Source organism: Pituophis catenifer, unplaced genomic scaffold (genome assembly GCF_029215685.1).
Source record: "Pituophis catenifer annectens isolate HBS135680 unplaced genomic scaffold, rPitCat1.0.hap2 SCAF_10, whole genome shotgun sequence".
Classification (NCBI taxonomy): domain Eukaryota; kingdom Metazoa; phylum Chordata; class Lepidosauria; order Squamata; family Colubridae; genus Pituophis; species Pituophis catenifer.
The window spans coordinates 28,887,673-28,906,851 of record NW_027256890.1 but is presented as its reverse complement, the minus strand read 5'-3'; the positions used below and the strand labels follow the sequence as shown (position 1 = coordinate 28,906,851).

Below are 19,179 nucleotides of genomic sequence, written 5' to 3'. Positions count from 1 at the left end.
CCGTCCCTTCTGGTGGGACCTGTGCGTGCCACTGGGCTCTGTCAAGGTTCCAAGTAAGAATATTTGTAATTCTAATTTGACGTCCATGAATGCAGGCGGCGTGGCCCCCTCGGCTACAAAGCTCAACCCATCCTGGCTTATTTGGCAAACCAGCATTAAGCCAACTGCCACGTAATCAGCAGGGTTGCGGGAGGATGTAGGTAGCTGTGGGTATGAGGGGTAGACTTGGCGCAACCGACATTTAACTTCTTTTCCGTTTCAGGCTACAATGCTCCTTATTTGTCAGTATTCAGCGAAAACAGCCTAGATATCTTTGATGTCCGGAAGGCCGAGTGGATTCAGACCATCTGTTTGAAAAAGGTGCCCACCATGTTTTCTATCCCTCACGCCCCCACACCCAAAAAAAATCTTAAAACTTCCCTAAAGGAAAGAGGTGCCGGATCAGCGATCAGGATGCAGGCTTGGCAGCCGGCCGTGAGCGCTTTCACAAAATGGACGCCGCGGTGTGTGAGGCTGCCGCCCACCCGAAAGGCCTCCCTTCCTGGACGTAAAATAGTTTGATAGGGTGGGTAGTGTTGTGACCCAGGCCCACATAGTTGATATTAAGTGCAAAACAGTTCCAAAAGACAAACAGATTTTATTTAAAACGGCTGAGAATTAACTCGTTCTCAGCGTATTCCAAATGAAATGAAAGCAAAGTCCTCAAAACATCATTCTTCAGTTTATCTCTGACCTTGGGATAATTGGGCAAACTGCCAAAGGCTTCTCTTGGCAACAGTTCAGGAACTGAACAAATAACTACAGCCAAACAGGAAGCAAATCTCTTAACTGTTGTTTTCCTGCAAAGAGCCCAAAAGCTGTTGCTGGTCTTTTAAGACTTACTTACTTACTTACTTACTTACTTACTTTACTTACTTACTTACTTTACTTACTTTACTTACTTACTTACTTACTTTACTTACTTACTTACTTTACTTACTTACTTTACTTACTTTACTTACTTACTTACTTTACTTACTTACTTTACTTACTTTACTTACTTACTTACTTACTTACTTTACTTACTTACTTACTTACTTTACTTACTTACCTACTTACTTACTTTACTTACTTACTTTACTTACTTTACTTACTTTACTTACTTACTTACTTTACTTACTTACTTACTTTACTTACTTACTTACTTACTTACTTTACTTACTTACTTTACTTACTTTACTTACTTACTTTACTTACTTACTTTACTTAACTTATTTACTTTACTTACTTACTTACTTACTTTACTTACTTACTTTACTTACTTTACTTACTTACTTTACTTACTTACTTACTTTACTTACTTACTTTACTTACTTACTTTACTTACTTTACTTACTTACTTTACTTACTTACTTACTTTACTTACTTTACTTACTTACTTACTTACTTACTTTACTTACTTACTTTACTTACTTTACTTACTTACTTACTTTACTTACTTACTTACTTACTTTACTTACTTATGTTACTAACTTACTTACTTACTTACTTACGTTACTTACTTACTTACGTTACTTACTAACTTACTTACTTATTTATTCAATTTATATGCCGCCCTTCTCCGTAGACTCAGGGCGGCTTACAATGCATTATAGCAATAGCCTGCATAGTTTTATGTATATACCTGCTTATTAGGGCTTTCGCCCCCCCCTAAGCGGTGTTGTTCTATACAAAGCTGGCTTATTGCTCCCACAATCCGCCCTGAGTCTCCGGAGAGGGGCGGCATATAAATTTAATAAATAATAAATTTAATAAATAACAATCCGGGTCCTCAATTTACCTACCTTGAAAGGATGGAAGGCTGAGTCAACCTTGAACCTGGTGAGATTTGAACTCGCACTAATTGCAGGCAGCTGGCAGCTAAGTGCTAGCACTTAACAGCACTTAGTCCGCTGTACCACCAAGGCCCTCACCTTATGGGAGAGGCTAATCATCTCCTGGCCTTACTCCCGAGTCGTCCTCTCGGCTTTAGCTGCTCCTGCCTTCTGGCAGCTCTTCTCATGCGTGCACTAGGAACAGGCTCCTCCTGTTCCTCTGCCTCTCTGCTGTCAGCCTCTGGAGGCTCCGGACTCCACACATCACTCCCCAATGGCCCCGGCCCCATCTCTGCCTCCGACGCAGAGCCCTCATCCGGGCCTTCCCCAGCCTCCAGGACTGGCCCATGTTCTTCCTCATCCTCGTCGCTGTCCGACTCCGCTGCCAGCTCTGCAGGCTGCTGGCGGACCACAACAGATAGGGCCTTTAAGCCATGAGTTTAGCAGTACGGTAGTCTTCGACGTACAAGCCTTTGTTTTAGTGACTGCTCGAAGTTACGACAGCATTGAAAAAAGGGACTTATGGCCGTTTTTCACACTTACGACCTTTGCAGCATCTCCGTGATCAAAATTCAGCCACTTGGCAATGGGCTCATATTTATAACGGTCGCAGCGTCCCCGGGGTGGGGGGGGAGGGGTTGTCACGTGATTCCCCTTTTTACGACCTTCTGACAACTTTCTGTGGCTAAGCGAGACAGTTTGTTAAGTGAGTTGTGCCTTGTTTGACGACTTTTCTTCCTAGTTGTTAAAAGAGAATCACTGCAGCTGCTAGGTTAGTAACACAGTCGTTAAATGAGTCTGGCTTCCACGCTGACTTTGCTTGTCAGAAGGTCGCAAAAGAGGATCACGTGACCCTGGGATTTTGCAACCGTCATAAATACTGTATGAGTCAGTTGCCGGGCGTCTGAATTTTGAACCCAAGACCCTGGGGATGCTGCAATGGTTGTTAAATGTGAAAAACGGTCATAAGTCCCCCACTGTTGTATCTTCCAACTGTCAGTGAAAGAATGGTTGTAACTCGAGGAAGTGAAGTGAAGATGGTGCCGACAGGGTTGTACATACATACAACCTGTTGTCGTACCCAGTCCTGCTTCTTCTAAGGCCAGGGGACTCGGTGTGTACCTGGGAACAGGTGGGGTGTCTCAAAGGATGTGCCGGCAAGTGATACACCCCCAAATATTTTCTCTTTGGGCTGCTGTAGAGAAAGGAGGGGTTGGCTTGCTTGCGATAGGAAAGGATGTTGTCCTCCGTGGGAGGGGGGGATGTTTGTGCGTGTGTGGTGTTAGTGTGCGTGTGTGTTTGTGTAGTCCTGTGTCTATCTTGATGTTGAAGGTATAACAGAAGAGCAGTTTGCTCATTGTGGGTTTAGGATTCAGCCATTGAGAGCAATAGCAATAGCTCTTAGACTTATGTAGCGCTTCATGATGCTTTTACAGCCCTCTCTAAGCGGTTTACAGTCAGCCTCTTGCCCCCAACAATCTGGGTCCTCATTTTATCCACCTCGGTAGGACGGAAGGTTGAGTCAACCTTGAGCCTGGTGAGATTCAAACTGCCAAATTGCAGGCAGACGGCAGAAGTAGCCTGCCATACTGTTTTCTAACCACTGTGCCATCATGGCCCTCCCTCCCTCCCTCCCTCCCTTCCATCCATCCATCTACCCACCCATCTATCCATCCTTTCCTCCTCCTTTCTTCCTTCCATTCATCCAGCCATCTTTTCCTTCCTTCCTTCCTTCCTTCCTTCCTTCCTTCCTTCCTTCCTTCCTTCCTTCCCAAGCAATAGCACTTAGACACTGCTTCACTGTGCTTTCCAGCCCTCTCTAAGCAGTTTACAGAGTCAGCCTCTTGCCCCCCCCCAACAATCTGGGTCCTCATTTTACCCACCTCGGAAGGACGGAAGGCTGAGTCAACCTTGAGCTGGTCAGGATTGAACTGCTGTGAGTGGGCAGAATTAGCCTGCAATACTGCATTCTGACAACTGGGGAGGGAGGGAGGGAGGGAGTGAAGGAAAGGAAGGAAGGAAGGAAGGAAAAAAAAGATGGCTGGATGAATGGAAGGAAGGAAGGAGAAGGAAAGGATGGATAGATGGGTAGATGGATGGATGGATGGAAGGAAGTGAAGGAAAGGAAGGAAGGAAGGAAGGAAAAAAAAGATGGCTGGATGAACAGAAGGAAGGAAGGAGGAGGAAAGGATGGATAGATGGGTGGGTGGATGGATGGATGGGAGGGAGGGAGTGAAGGAAAGGAAGGAAGGAAGGAAGGAAGGAAGGAAGGAAGGAAGGAATAGCACTTAGACTTATATACCGCTTCACAGTGCTTTTACAGCCCTCTCTAAGCGGTTTACAGAGTCAGCCTCTTGCCCCCAACAATCTGGGTCCTCATTTTACCCACCTCGGAAGGACGGAAGGCTGAGTCAATCTTGAGCCGGTCAGGATTGAACTGCTGGCAGTGGGCAGATATAACCTGCAATGCTGCATTCTAACAGGAAGGAAGGAAGGAACGAAGGAGGAAAGGAAGGAAGGAAGGAAGGAAGGAAGGAAGGAAGGAAGGAAGGAAGGAAGGAAGGAAGGAAGGAAGGAAAAATAGCAATAGTATTTAGACTTTTATAAGTACTTTCCAGCCCTCTCTAAGTGGTTTATACAGTCAGCATATTTCCCCCTAACAATCTGGGTCCTCATTTCACCCACCTCGGAAGGATGCAAGGCTGAGTTGACCTTGATCTGGTCAGAATCGAACTGCTGGCAGTGGGCAGATTTAACCTGCAATGCTGCATTCTAAAAGGAAGGGAGGGAGGGAGGGAGGGAGGGAGGGAGGGAGGAAGGAAGGAAGGAAGGAAGGAAGGAAGGAAGGAAGGAAGGAAGGAAAAATAGCAATAGCACTTAGACTTATCTACCACTTCTAGTGCTTTCTAGTGCTTTCCAGCCCTCTCTAAGCAGTTTACAGAGTCAGCCTCTTGCCCCCAACAATCTGGGTCCTCATTTTACCCACCTCGGAAGGACAGAAGGCTGAGTCAATCTTGAGCCTGGTGAGATTCAATCTGCCAAATTGCAGGCAGCCGGCAGTCGGCAGAAGTAGCCTGCCTTACTGCACTCTAACCACTGGACCACGGTGGCTCATCCCTGTCTCCTTCGTTCAGGTGCGCGCACTGAATCCCGAAGGCTCGTTGTGCACCTTTGGCAGCGAAAAAGTCCGGCTGACCTACCTCAGGAACAAAGGCGCAGGTAAGGAGGGGATGCCAAGCAGGTAAAAGCGCGAGACCCAGGACTTTGCAGAGGGAATAGGAGCTGCATTCGCACACAATAATCTGACCTGGGTCTAAATGCAATTATTTTGTGGAACCCAGATTTATTTATTTATTTATTAAATTTGCTTTATATATATATATATATATACATAGAGAGAGCAACACAGAGTTGCAGTTTGTCAGCAGAAAAAAGGCCCAGAAACATATACACACATACATACATACATACATACATACCCACCTCGGAATATATATATATATATCTCAGAGGTGAAATCCAGCAGGTTGTGACAGGTTCTGGAGAAACGGAACGGAACGGAAATTGTGAGTAGTTTGGAGAACCAGCAAATGCCGCCTCTGGCTGGCCCCAGAGTGGGGTGGGAATGGAGATTTTGCAGTATCCTTCCCCTAGGAGTGGTGATTTTACAGTATCCTTCCCTGGGAGTGGGGTGGAAATGGAGATTTTGCAATATCCTTCCCCTGGAGTGGGGTGGGAATGGAGATTTTGCAGTATCCTTCCCCTGGAGTGGGGTGGGAATGGAGATTTTGCAGTATCCTTCCCTCAGAAGTGGGGAGGGAATGGAGATTTTGCAGTATTCTTCCCCTGCCACACCCACAGAAGCGGTAGTAAAAAAATTTGGATTTCACCACTGATATATATAGATAGTCCTTGACTTACAACACTTCATTCGGTGACAGTTCAAAGTTACAAGGGCACTGAAAAAGGTGACTTATGACCGTTTTTCACACTTATGGCCATTGCAGCATCCCCAGGGTCATGTGATCAAAATTCAGATGCTTGGCAAGTGATTCATATTTATGATGGTTGCGGTGTCTCAAGTTCACGTGATTCCCTTTTGCGACCTTCTGGCAAGCAAAGTCAACAGAGATGCCAGATTCACTTAACGACCGGGTGTCTAAGTTATCAACTGCACTGATTCGCTTAACAACTATGACAAGAAAGGTCCTAAAATGGGACAAAACTCACTTAAACAATGTCTCACTTAGCAGCAGAAATTTTGGGGCTCAACTGTGATCAGAAGTCAAGGACCACCTGTATTTATAAATTTAAAATTCACATTAAAGTTGCAATAAAGCACAGGTTTATTAAGATTGCGCTGCATCTGAGACTAACCAACTAGCCAAGAGGTCCTAATCCCACTCTCTAAACCCTTAGTAAGGCCCCACCTAGAGTCCTGCATCCAGTTTTGGTCACCACACTATAAAAAAGATGTGGAGACTCTAAGAAAAAGTGCAGAGAAGAGCAACCAGGATGATGAGGGGACTGGAGACTCAAACATACGATGGACGGTTGCAGGAACTGGGCACGGCTGGTCTAGTGAAGAGAAGGACCAGGGGAGACAGGAGAGCCTCTTCCAATACTTGAGGGGCTGCCCCAGAGAGGAGGAAGGGGGTCAAGCTATTTTCCAAGGCATCCGAAGGCCAGACAAGGAAGAATGGATGAAAACTGAACAAGGAGAGATTCAACCTAGAAATAAGGAGGAATTTCCTGACAGTGAGAAAAATCAACCGATGGAACAGAAGTTGCCTTCAGATGTTGCGGGAGCTTCATCATTGGAGGCTTTCAAGAAGAGACTGGGCTGCCATTGGTCAGAAATGGTGTAGGGTCTCATGCTTGGGCGGAGGGTTGGACTAGATGACCTACAAGGTCCCTTCCGACTCTGTTATTCTCTTAATTAAATCAGCCTCGCTAACATCAGTGCACTGTGCAAATCTAAATTTGATGTGAGGAGCCTGAATTTCCTGTCCTTCTCCAGACCAGGATGAGTTCGAAATCCCCCAGACCACTGATAACAGCCGGCGGTACCTCATGAGGACTAGACACAAGCGGTGCTTCTCTTTCCGGATCTCCGAGGAGGAGCGGCAACATCAGAGGAGGTGAGGCTGATCAGAGAGGGGCAGCCCGGGGATTTTCTGACCGCCGCTATTCAGAAGTTACACAAGCTGTCGCAAAATCCGGTGCCGTTCTCATTTTACCTCAATTAGCGAAAAGTTTCCACTTTTGGTTAATTGAAATCCCGGTTAATTTTGATGTGGGTCAGCATATTATGCAAATCCAAATGGCTGGATATCTTTATTCTTATTTATTATTTATTAAATTTGTTCGCCACCCATCTCACCACAAGGCGACTCTCTAGCTTATATTGCACAAATATTGCTTCACAGGTAGTCCTCGACTTAACAAGAGATTATTTACTGTTCAGTTACAATGGCACTGAAAAAAGGGATTTATGACCAGGGATAGGCTGCTGGGGGTTCGGGAAAACCTTTAGCTAAGATTCTGTGCAGCTCGGAGAACCCCCAAATCCCACTCCTGACTGGCCCCTCCCACCCTGCCCCTCCCCTCCCCACGCGGCCCCTTTTAAATGCAGGGAAGTGCAGGGTGCACGCGGAGGCTCGGGGAGGGTGAAAAACAGGCCTACTGGAATTTCGGGAAGGCCAAAAACAGGCCTCAGGAGCCTGGGGAGGCCATTTTTGCCCTCCCGGAGGCTCGAAAAAACCCTCCCGGAGCCTGGGGAGGGCAAAAATGCCCCCACCACCACCACCACGATGCAAAAGGCCGACTAGGCCACACCCACCATGGCCACACCCACCCAGCAACCAGGCAGAGAACCCCTTGCAAAAAAAAAATTTGAAGCCCACCCCTGCTTATGACCATTTTTCCACACTTAACGGCCGTTGCAACATCCCCATGGTCACGTGACCAAAAAATTCAGATGCTTGGCAACTGGCATGTACTTGTGACAGTATCAGTGTCCCCGGGGGGGGGGGGGGTTGTTACTTGATCCCCTTTTCCGACCTTATGACAAATAAAGTCAATGGGGAAACCAGATTCACTTCATAACTGTGTTACCAACTTCACAATAGCAGTGCTTCACTTAACAATTGCGACGAGGAAGGTCGTAAAATGGGACCAAATTCACTTAACCGTCTCGTTCGTCAGCAGACATTTTGGGGTTTAGTTGTCCTAAGTTGAGGACTACCGGTATGCTAAATAAAGAAATAATTCTGCATCGCTTACCAATGGAAATTCTAGTCCCGAGTGCCATCATAAGTTGTGCTGGAAGATAGATGGAGGGAGCAAGTTAAGACGGTTGTGTGAACCCAGCCAGGAAGTATCTCAGGGAGTTGTGTGGCTTTGATCTGCTGCCAGCTGGCTGGCACCTCTGAGCAGGGTGCCCCGTGCTAGGCACTGCCCCTCCTCTGTCCCTCACAGAGAGATGATGCATAACCCCAGTCTCCGCGCCAGGCTCATCTCTTCCCCGAGTAACTTCAATCACCTGGTCCACGTCGGACCGAGCGAAAAGCAGCATCAACTACAGGATCTACACTTGGTGAGTAAAAGCGGTTCTGCTACCCTTTGCATCAGGGATCCCCAACCTATGGGCCAGTACTGGGCTGTGGCCCATTTGGAACCGGTCCATGCAAGGGCAGGTGCACATTTTCACCTGCCGCTCACACGGAACCATATCCTCTCCATCCATGGCTGGTCCCCAAAGCTGGAAAGGTTGGGGACCACAACTGTGATGACAAGGCACAAAGGTGTAACACAGGCAGCTGGCAGTTCAAACAGCCCCTTTATTGCTCCAAATTTCCCCAAATGCTCCCACATTTCTGGCAAGTCCCAGAGCAAAGTGATGACACACACACAAACCTCAAGCAGCCTCTGGATGCAAATAGTCCATCCCAATGCTGTGAGCATCGCGGCTGCAAAGCAAGAAATCCAGAAAGAATGCAAGCAATCCAGGAAAGTTCAAATGTCGGCACTCAACACTCCAGGAATTCAGTGTTTCTTCCCGATGAATGCCCCTCCCCACAGTGTCTCCTTAAGTCTCAGTCCCCAGGTGTGCCTTGTGAAGAGGAGCGGGGCGCTCGGGGTGAAATGCTCCCTGTTCGGACCGGATCGCCTGATCCGGTAGCGATGGAGGTGGGTGGTTCGGAGAACCGGTAGCAAAAATCCCTGCCCCCCCCCCCCCCCCAATGCCCAGCTGAGTATTTTTTATTTTTTTTTACTTTTAAAAGCATTTTTTCGGCCGAAGAGGTTGTAGAAAAAATGCTTTTAAAAGTAAAAAAAAAAAGCCTCTGATGATCGTGCGGCTCAGCTGAGATCGTCAAAGGCTTTTAAAAGAAAAAAACCCCTTTTTTCTTTTAAATGCCTCTGACGATCCAAGCTGAGTTGCCTGATCGGCAGAGGCTTTTTAAAAAGGGTTTTAGAAGAGGTTGTAGAAAAAATGGTTTAATTTTTTTTTTAAATTGGCCACGCCCACCCAGTCACATTACCCCACCACCACCAAGGCACGCCCACAGAACCGGTATCAACAAATTTTAGATTTCACCACTGGGGGCGCTCTCCTCCTGAGTACCCAGGTTAGTCTACACTGTTCCCGTCTTCTCTCCACTCTCCGTGCTCGAGGATCAGGAGGGGATGGTTCTTGCTCCTCACCTGAGCTCTGTCTCTCATTTTCATCCTGCCTCTATTCCTCCCTGCCTACAAGCCGTCCCTATCCTGAAAGGCCCTGGCCTGACTGCCCCTGCTCCTCCCCATTTTCCTCCCAAGTTGCCCACTCAATCTCCGTCAGCCTCCGAAGATTCAGGCTCCGACGGGGGCATGACACGGCTGATTTCTCCCTTCTCCCAATCTCTCACCAGCCTCCCTCCCCGTCGGATCAGGCAGCTGATCCAGTGGTTCAGTTAGAGTGTGTTGCGCCAAGCCACAACACGAGTCAGCTCACGTTTGACTGTGATGGTTTGTGTGTGGGAAACCAGAATAAGTGCAGCTGTGCAACTGTAGGTGCCATTTGCCTGTTAAAACAGCCCCACCCATGGAAGCAAAGGGCTTGCAAAGTTTGGCCCCCACATTATGGGAAATCTAGGGGTGCCACAAAAAACATAAATCATGTTTTGTGCCCTCCTGACTGAATGCCAGAGGCGAAACCAATAGCTGTAATAAACAAGCCACAGTTTATTATAAATATATTATATTATAATCGCCTAGGCCGGTGCTCTTCAAAGTGTGGTTTACGGAGGCTCCTGGGCACCCCCAAAGTCAAAGAAACATTTTTAAAACATCTCTGTTTCCATTTCTAATCAATAGCTAAAACGAACCAACGCTTTTGGGGATCCTCCCATCGTTTTAAAGAATGCAAAGAGCCCCCCCCCAAGTCCAAAATATTTGAGAACAGCTGGTTGACCATGATTGACAGCCAAATCCACGATGAGCCAAATGATGGTTTGGTTGGAAAGAGGCAAACCCAGCCTGCAATTCTTCAGCTTTGCAGCCCCAGCAAAAGGAAATGCTGCCCCATTATGATCTACGCCCCGTTAGGCATCGAATCGAAATCACCTGAAGTATTAGTACTGCTTTTTTGGTAAGGCCACATCTGGAATCAGGGGTGAAATGCTACGTAGTAATAAAAACTACCGATTCAGTATTAAAAAAACAGCTTTCCGACAATCAACTGTGCCGCGGGATTTATATTCCTAAATCGCGTGGCACAGCTGTTTCCCCCCTCGCTGTTCTACTTACCTTCAAACGGCTCCTTTTTCCGTGTGCAGCGTGCATTTGGTGCACACTGCATGCACACATGTGTTTGCCACTGGTGGCAAACCCACGGAGGATTTCACCACTGCCTGGAATACTGCATCCAGTTTTGGTCCCCACGTTACACAAAGTTGTTGAGAGTTTGGGAAAAAAAAGTGCAGAGGAGAGCAACTAGGATGATTAAAAGGCCTGGAGACTAAAACATATGAAGAACGGTTGCAGGAATTGGGTCTGGCTAGTCTAGAGAAATGAAGAATTAGGGGTGACATGACAGCAGTCTTCCAGTATTTGAGGGGCTGCCCCAAAGAGGAGGGGGTCAAATTATTTTCCAAAGCACCAGAAGACAGGACAAGAAACAATGGATGGAAACTAATCCAAGAGAGATTCAACCTGGAATTAAGGAGAAATTTCCTAACAGTGAGGACAATTAACCAGTGGAACAACTTGCCACCAGAAATTGTGGATGCTCCATCAGTGGAGGCTTTGTCCCACTTGTCCCAAATTGTATAGGGTTTCCTGCTTGAGCAGGGGGCTGGACTAGAAGACCTCCAAGGTCCCTTCCAGGTCCATTGTGATTGATCGGTCTTAAAATTATGGTTTATTCCGCATGCAAAAATTGGGCGTTTCTTAAACTGCTGCTGTAGATAGTTCAGTCAGGAGTCCTTCCAATCCAACATTGTTTATTCTCCACCCTACTTCTTAACCCTACTTCCAGGCGCAGGAAGAGAAGAGGCGGGAGGCCGATGTCCGAATGCGCTGCAGTAGCCTCTCCGAGATACGGCGGCCATCGCCTGAGGGCCACAACGGGACCCCTTTGGGGTCTGTTTCCTCACGTAAGAAGCACCCTGGGAAACAAGGGCCACTTGGGATGTGTGTGGAGGGGCTTTTAAGGGGTCCTGGAGCAGCGGGGTGGGGAATACGGGCAGTCCTCGACTTACGACCACAGTGGAGCCCAAAATTTCCGTTGCTAAGTGAGTTTTGCCCCATTTTGCGACCTTTCTTGGCACCGCTGTTAAGTGAAACGTTGCGGTTTGTTAGGTTAGTCACACGGTTGTGTCACTAACCTAACAAACCGGAACGCTTCGTTTAACAACGGTGGCAAGAAAGGTCGCAAAATGAATCTGGCTTCCCCCTTGGCTTGTCAGAAAGGTTGCAAAAGGAAAATCGCGTGACCCTGGGACAGGGCGACCGTCATAAATGTGAGCCAGTTGCCCAGCATCTGAATTTGGATCAGGTGTCCATAAGGACACTGAAGCGGTCATAAGTGTGAAAAATGATCCTAAGTCATTATTTTCAGTGCCCTTCTACAGTTAGTGGCCAAAAGTGTGGAAACCTTTTGGGAAAAGTGTATTTTCTAAACTAACTAAGAACACCACTTTTTTGGGGGGGGGCGGGGTAGTACCATAAAATTATATATCAATGGAAAGATAATTTAATCAAGAATGTAATGCAATAACTTTTATGAAGGATTTGCTATTGGAATAGCAGCCTTCCAGTATTTGAGGGGCTGCCACAAAGAAGAGGAGGGGGTCAAATGATTCTCCAAAGCACCAGAAAGCAAGACAAGAAACAATAGATGGAAACTAACCAAAGAGAGAAGGAACCTGGAATTCAGGAGAAACTTCCTAACGGTGAAGACAATTAACCAGTGGAACAGCTTGCTACTAGAGGCTGTGAATGCTCCATCACTGGAGGTTTTTAAAAAGAGACTAGACAGCCACTTGTCTGAAATGGTATAGGATCTCCTGCTTGAGCAGGGGCTGGACTAGAAGACCTCCAAGGTCCCTTCCACTTTCTGTTCTGTTCTGTTCTGTTCTGTTCTGTTCTATTCTATTCTATTCTATTCTATTCTATTCTATTCTATTCCCACTCCTCTCCCCTCCCCTCCCCTCCCCTCCCCTCCCCCTCCCCTCTTCTCTTCTCTTCTCCTCTTCTCTTCTCTTCTCTTCTCTTCTCTTCTCTTCTCTTCTCTTCTCTTCTCTTCTCTTCTCTTCTCTTCTCTTCTCTTCTCTTCCCTTCCCCTCCCTTCCCTTCCCTTCCCTTTCATTTCCTATTCCCTTCTCTTCCCTTCCCTTCCCTTCCCTTCCCTTCCCTTCCCTTCCCTTCCCTTCTCTTCTATTTTATTCTCTTCTCTTCTCTTCTCTTCTCTTCTCTTCTCTTCTCTTCTCTTCTCTTCTCTTCTCTTCTCTTCTCTTCTCTTCTCTTCTCTTCTCTTCCTATTTCTATTTCTATTTCTATTTCTATTTCTATTCACCCAGGGCCTCTCTTGGAAAAAAGCGTCTCCTTCAGCCTCTTGCTAATTGCCTCCTCTATTTTCTCGTCACACAGTAAGACTCAAGTCAGCCAGTTCAATCTCTGACAACTCCTCGGTGTCTCCGCAGTCTCTCTTCTCCGCCGTTTCGTCACTGGGAGAGGTAAGGGACGGCAAAAATGGAAGCTGGGAGCGCGGAACCAGGGGGTGGGGTTTTCTTGACATGCCCCAAGTGCGTTTGAAGGTGGTTGAGCCGAGCTGTCAAAAAAAGGCAATGCAATCCTAGGCTGCATTAACAAGAGGGACAGAATCGAGATCACAGATAGATTTACTAGTGTCACTTTACAAAGCCTTAGTAAGGCCACACCTAGAGTCCTGCATCCAGTTTTGGTCATCACAATATAGAAAAGATGTGGAGACTCTAGAAAGGGTGCAGAGAAGAGCAACCAGGATGATGATGGAGGCCAAAACAGACGATGAACGGTTGCAGGAACTGGGCATAGCCAGTCTAGTGAAGAGAAGGACTAGGGGTGACATGAGAGCAGGTATTCTAGCATTTGAGAGATTGCAGGAATTAGGAATGTCTAGCCAGGGGTATCAATCTCAAGGCCCAAGACCGGATCCCAAGACTTGGGGTGCTTAGATCTGGCCCACAGTGCCGGCCTGGAAACAGGCCTGGACCGACCCCCTTTGTCTCTGCCAATGAAAAGGGAGCTTGGGGGGCCGTATGTGGCCCCCCTGGGCTCTGTTTTTGCTGGCAGAGGGCTGCAGGAGGCTGTCCAGACCGAGAAAGGGGCACGGAGGAGCTGCACACAGTCCCTGTCCCCCCAGCTCCATTTTTGCTGGCAGAGGACTATCAAAACAAGCTAAAAACAAAAGGAGAAATGTTTCTTCCCCTTTTGCATTTGAGCATCCAGGAAGGGACAGGATTCTACAGAGGAATGATGGAGTCTGTCATCTGCACCTCCATAACTGTCTGGTTTGGTTCTGCAACGCTACAAGACGGACAGAGACTTCAGAGGATAATTAGAACTGCAGAAAAACACAATGGCTACCAACCTGCCTTCCATGGAGGACCTGTATACTGTACGAGTCAAAAAGAGGGCTGTGAAAATATCTACAGACCCCTCACATCCTGGACATAAACTGTTTCAACTCCTACTCTCAAAACGACGCTACAGAGCACTGCACACCAGAACAACTAGACACAAGGACAGTTTTTCCCCGAACGCCATCACTCTGCTAAACAAACAATTCCCTCAACACTGTCAAACTATTCACTAAGTCTGCACTACTATTAATCTTCTCATCGTTCCCACCACCCATCTCCTCCCACTTATGACTGCATGACTATAACTTTGTTGCCGGTATCCTTACAATTTATAGATATCGTTTCCTGATTGCTTATTTGTATCCTATGACTATCATTAAGTGTTGTACCTTATGATTCTTGACAAATTTATCTTTTCTTTTTATGTACACTGAGAGCGTGTGCACCAAAGACAAACTCCTTGTGTGTCTAATTACACTTGGCCAATAAAGAATTCTATTCTATTCTATTCTATTCTATTCTATTCTATTCTATTCTATTCTATTCTATTCTATTCTATTCTATTCTATTCTATTCTATTCTATTCTATTCTATTCTATTTCTAATTCTGTATATTCTCTTCTGTATATTCTTCCCTTCCCTTCCCTTCCCTTTCCTATTCCATTCTCTCATTCTATCCTATCCTATCCTATCCTATCCTATCCTATCCTATCCTATTCTATTCTTAAGGGAAAGAGGAAAGACAAAGAAAAAAAAAGAAGGGAAGACGGGAAGAGAGCAAGGAAGGAAAAAGAAGGAAAGAGGGGAAGGAAGAAGGAAGAGGGAAGGAAAAAGAGGAAAAGGAAAGGAGATTATGAGGAGGGTGGGTCTCGGGGAAGTCCTGCCTTAGCACTTGGCCACCACAGGTGCCCCCGATACGAGTCCCGTGCCATGCCACACTCACCATGGCCATGCCACGCCCCCAGCCCTCCCAGGTCAAACACAACCTTGATGTGGCCCTCAAGGAAACCGAGATTGACACCCCTTGTCTAGGGCAGTGATGGCGAACCTTTTTGGCACCAACTGTCCAAAAGGGAGTGCGTGCGTGCTGGGCCGCAACCCGGAAGAGGAGCTGCCCAGGACACATGCGTGCACCCGAAAATGAACTTCTGGTTTCCAGTGCGCGCATGCATGCCGGCCAGCTAGTCTTCCAGGTTTCTGGCGCACATGAACACGACCCAATCAACTGGCCAGCTCTTCCAGTTTCTGGGACTTGCCGCACTCAATAAGGCCAGCTGATCATCGCGTGCGCAGGTGCGCCAGAAACCCAGAAGAGGAACGGGTGACGCCAGGCGTGCCAGGCGACATGGCTCAACGCACCACTTCAGGCACTCGTGCCATAGGTTCGCCATTGTCTAGGGCCGTGATGGCGAACCTGCGGCATGTGGAGTCATATTGCCTGGCACACCAGCTCAGCTCTGTCAGCTGATTTTCGGCCCTTTTGGGCCCACCAGAAGAGGGCCTGGGGGGGCAGGGGAAGGCCTGTTTTTCTGGGGAGGGTGAAAACAGCCTTCCCCACCCCCTCGGAGGCCCGAAACGTCCCGTTTCTCAACTTCCGGCCTCCAAGGGAGTGGGGAAGGCTGTTTTTGCCCTCCCCAGATGCATAGAAAGGATCTGGAGTCAGGTGAGAAAGAAAAATGGGCCTACCGGGCCATCGCGTGCCAGGAGTGGGGGGGGGGTTGCGCTTGCATGTGCGTGGCGGGGCACATAGAATTATGGGTGTGGGCACATACACGGGCAAACCTCCCCCACCCCACCCCTTCCTGGCACGCGATGGCAAAAAGGTGAGCCATCACTGGTCTAGGGTTTCCTGCTTGTGTAGAGGGTTAGACTAGAAGGCCTCCAAGGTCCCTTCCAACTCGTTATTCTCTTTCCGTTGGAGTTTCTTCTCTAAAATACAACCCAGATTGGTTCCTTCTTTTAAGATCTCGCTTTTTTTCCCCACAATAGGTCTCGGATTCCAGTCTTCCGTCCAGTCCAAGGAGCACCAGCACCACATGACAGGAGGGCCCCGGGGGGTGCCAGTGCGAAACACATGCGAAGCAAGTACGCCGGTGCCAGTTTGCAACAGAACATCCAGCTCGTTTGATGTGCCTGCTTGTTGCTATCTAGGGAGGGAGGAGAGGAAGGATGGGCAGCAGCTGGATTCCGGGTCTGCTGCAGGAAAGCCGCACCTGTGCTGCACTTAATCCTACGGTGGGACAGTGGATCCGTGTCCCTCCTGCACTACCCCCTCAGGAGATCTGTGAACCTTGGAGGAAACCGAAACTGCTGCTTTGTGGATCCCACTGCTGACACCAATTCTTCCCCTGTCCTGCTTGTTGCACAAATAGTCATGGAGTCAGGACCTTTGGTCAGGACACTTTTAAAGACCCTTTTAATGTTTACTTTAAAAAAAAAAAAAAAAAGCTAAGCTATTTCCAGCCATATCCTAAACAGGAGGAGGTCTAACCTCTCTGGGTGAATGCACATTAAAATATATATATATATATATATATTACATTAACTGCCTGAAGGGCTTTTTTCTTGAAATAGTTCCGGAGTAACGTGAGAAGTAACAGAAGGTTGAGGATGTTTTTCCTTGCCTGGTTTCAGCCCAAACCTTTGAATCAAGTGTGTCGTTTTCATCAGGTTGTAAAAGCAGTAAAATAATTGCGCCAAACCATCTCCTAAAGTTGCTTGCAAGCTATTTTACTAAAAGAAGAAAAAAAAAACACGAGAGGGATTGAGATTCTCGTTCCTCCCCATCCCACCTCACTTCAGCCGTAATTCTCAGTAGCCCTGAGGGAGAAAACCAAAATATACCTCCCCCTTCGGCAACCTGATTGCCGAAAACCAGCCAAATTGCAAAATTTATGCCGGGGGTGAGTAGGAAATGCATCCCTTTTTCCTTCTTAGAATTAACCCGTTTTCCAGATTTGCAAACTATCACACTGAGGCAGCTGCACTTTGCAGGCAAAAGCCACCCAAGGATGAAGCCAAGTTTAACCCAAGTTTGCCATGCCAAGCAAAGGCAGGTGTTTGGTTTGCCGGGAGAGGGGAGAGACAGAAAGACAGGGACAGAAAGAGAGGGAGAGACTAGAGAAAGAAAGACCTTGAGAAAGAAAGAGACACAGAAAGACAGAAGGAAACAGAGAGACACAGATGGTGAAAGAGAGAGTGAAAAATAGAGAAAAAGAGAGACAGAGGGACAAAGAGAGAGAAAGAACGACAGATTGAGGAAGAGAGAGACAGAAAGAAAGAGAAAAAGACGAGACAGAAAAAGAGTGAAAGAGAAAGAGAGAGAAAGACTGAGAAAGAGACACAGAGACAGAAAGACAGTGAAAAATAGAGAAAAAAACAGAGAGACAGAGACAAAGAAAGAGAAAGAAAGATTGAGGAAAAGAGACAGAGACAGAAAGAGAAAATGACAGAGAGAGAAAAAGAAACACAGAGGGACAGAGAGAGAGAAAGAAAGACTGAGGAAGAGACAGAGACAAAGAGAGAAAAAGACAGAGTGTGAAAAAGAAAAAGACAGAAACAGAGACAGAAAGAAGAAGAATGAGGAAGAGAGACACAGATACAGAAAAGAGAGAAAAAGACAGAGAAAGAGTGAAAAATAGACAAAAAGACAGAAAGAGTGACAGAGAGAAAGAGAAAGAGATTGGCCAGGGATTGTGGGAATCCTTGCAGTTTTTCATTCATATTTCATTTCTCTGCTTACGTGTCAGCTGATGAAACAGGCATGGATTATCACCTTCACACGCGCACACCCACCCATGCACACTTCCGCCTGGTACTTTGCCTCTGTGCAAAACTCTCATTTTCTTTGCACACAGAGACCGTGTGACGTCCCCACCCCCTACCCCAAGGCTTCCAGAAGTCTCATATTTAACTATCTGAAACCAGAGAAATTGGCCAGCAGGTTGCAAAGGAAGGTGTGGCGCAGGTGGGCCTGACTGTGAGTCCCCACGTCGAGCAAGACCGGATGGAGGGAACCCCGAATTTCCCACTCCGTTTCAAAACTGGGTTGGGGGATCAGAGTTGCAGACACTTCCAGCCTCTTCCTTGCAGTCTCTTTGAAGGCATCAAGCTGTCCAAACGTGGTGTGGGGGAAAAAAAAAAAAGAACAGGGCGTGGGGCAGAGTGTCAGTCCAATTTCCTGACCCCCAACTTCATAGGTCCCTTGGCTGCCTTTTTCTCGGCTCGCCGAGCTTCTATTTCCTGGCGCCTCTCTTCTCGTTTCTTCCGAGCCAGCTCCGTCTTGCTGGGACCTGCAAATCCGAAAAGGAAAGAGAAAGTGGCCGGGGGGGCTGCTGACTCCGTCCGAGCATAGCCAGGGCAGAGAGGAATAGAAGAGAAATAAAGAAGAGGAGAGGAGAAAGAGAAGAGAAAATAGAAGAGAAAGAAGAGAAGAGAAATTGATGGGTATTCTAGTCTGAAGCTCTTGGACAAAGGCACATTGGATGGACTGATGCTCTATCCAGCTTTCAGATTTGATCAAATAGCATCTTCCCAGTGTGCCCAATGCAACGAGAATAGAATAGAATAGAATAGAATAGAATAGAATAGAATAGAATAGAATAGAATAGAATAGAATAGAATAGAATAGAATAGAATAGAATAATATATAGAATGGAAAAGGAGAAGAGAAAATAGAAGAGAAGAGAGAACAGAATAGAATAATATATAGAATGGGAGAGAAGAGAAGAGAAAATAGAATAGAATAGAATAGAATAGAATAGAATAGAATAGAATAGAATAGAATAATATATAGTATGGAAAAGGAGAAGAGAAAAAATAGAAGAGAAAATAGAATACAATAGAAGGAAGAGAGAATAGAATAGAATAGAATAATATATAAAATGGAAAAGGAGAAGAGAAAATAGAAGAGAGAATAGAATAGAATAGAATAACATAGAATGGAAAAGAAGAGAAAAAATAGAAAAGAGAAAATAGAATAGAATAGAAGGAATAGAATAGAATAGAATAGAATAGAATAGAATAGAATAGAATAGAATAGAATAGAATAATATATAGAATGGAAAAGGAGAAGAGAAAATAGAAGAGAGAATAGAATAGAATAATATATAGAATGGAAGAGAAGAGAAGAGAAGAGAAGAGAAGAGAAGAGAAGAGAAGAGAAGAGAAGAGAAGAGAAGAGAAAATTAAAATAGAATAGAAAGAAGAGAGAATAGAAT

The 19,179-nt window shown here is 46.5% G+C and overlaps 2 protein-coding genes across 2 annotated transcripts in view; one reads left to right on the top strand and one right to left on the bottom strand.

Moving 5' to 3' along the window:
* The window catches only part of LOC139322202 (serine/threonine-protein kinase MRCK gamma-like), a 106,981-nt gene extending 90,964 nt beyond the window's left edge, over positions 1-16,017 (top strand). Inside the window, 7 exon segments of the mRNA XM_070951219.1 lie at positions 263-360; positions 4,988-5,072; positions 6,874-6,994; positions 8,334-8,451; positions 11,374-11,491; positions 12,987-13,072; positions 15,950-16,017. Coding sequence (XP_070807320.1) covers positions 263-360; positions 4,988-5,072; positions 6,874-6,994; positions 8,334-8,451; positions 11,374-11,491; positions 12,987-13,072; positions 15,950-16,000 — 677 coding nt within the window. The 3' untranslated portion in view covers positions 16,001-16,017.
* Positions 16,018-16,669: 652 nt separating this feature from the next.
* The window catches only part of SCYL1 (SCY1 like pseudokinase 1), a 41,580-nt gene continuing 39,070 nt past the window's right edge, over positions 16,670-19,179 (bottom strand). The window contains 1 exon segment of the mRNA XM_070951220.1: positions 16,670-18,252. Within this exon segment, the coding sequence (XP_070807321.1) occupies positions 18,128-18,252 (125 nt within the window). The 3' untranslated portion in view covers positions 16,670-18,127.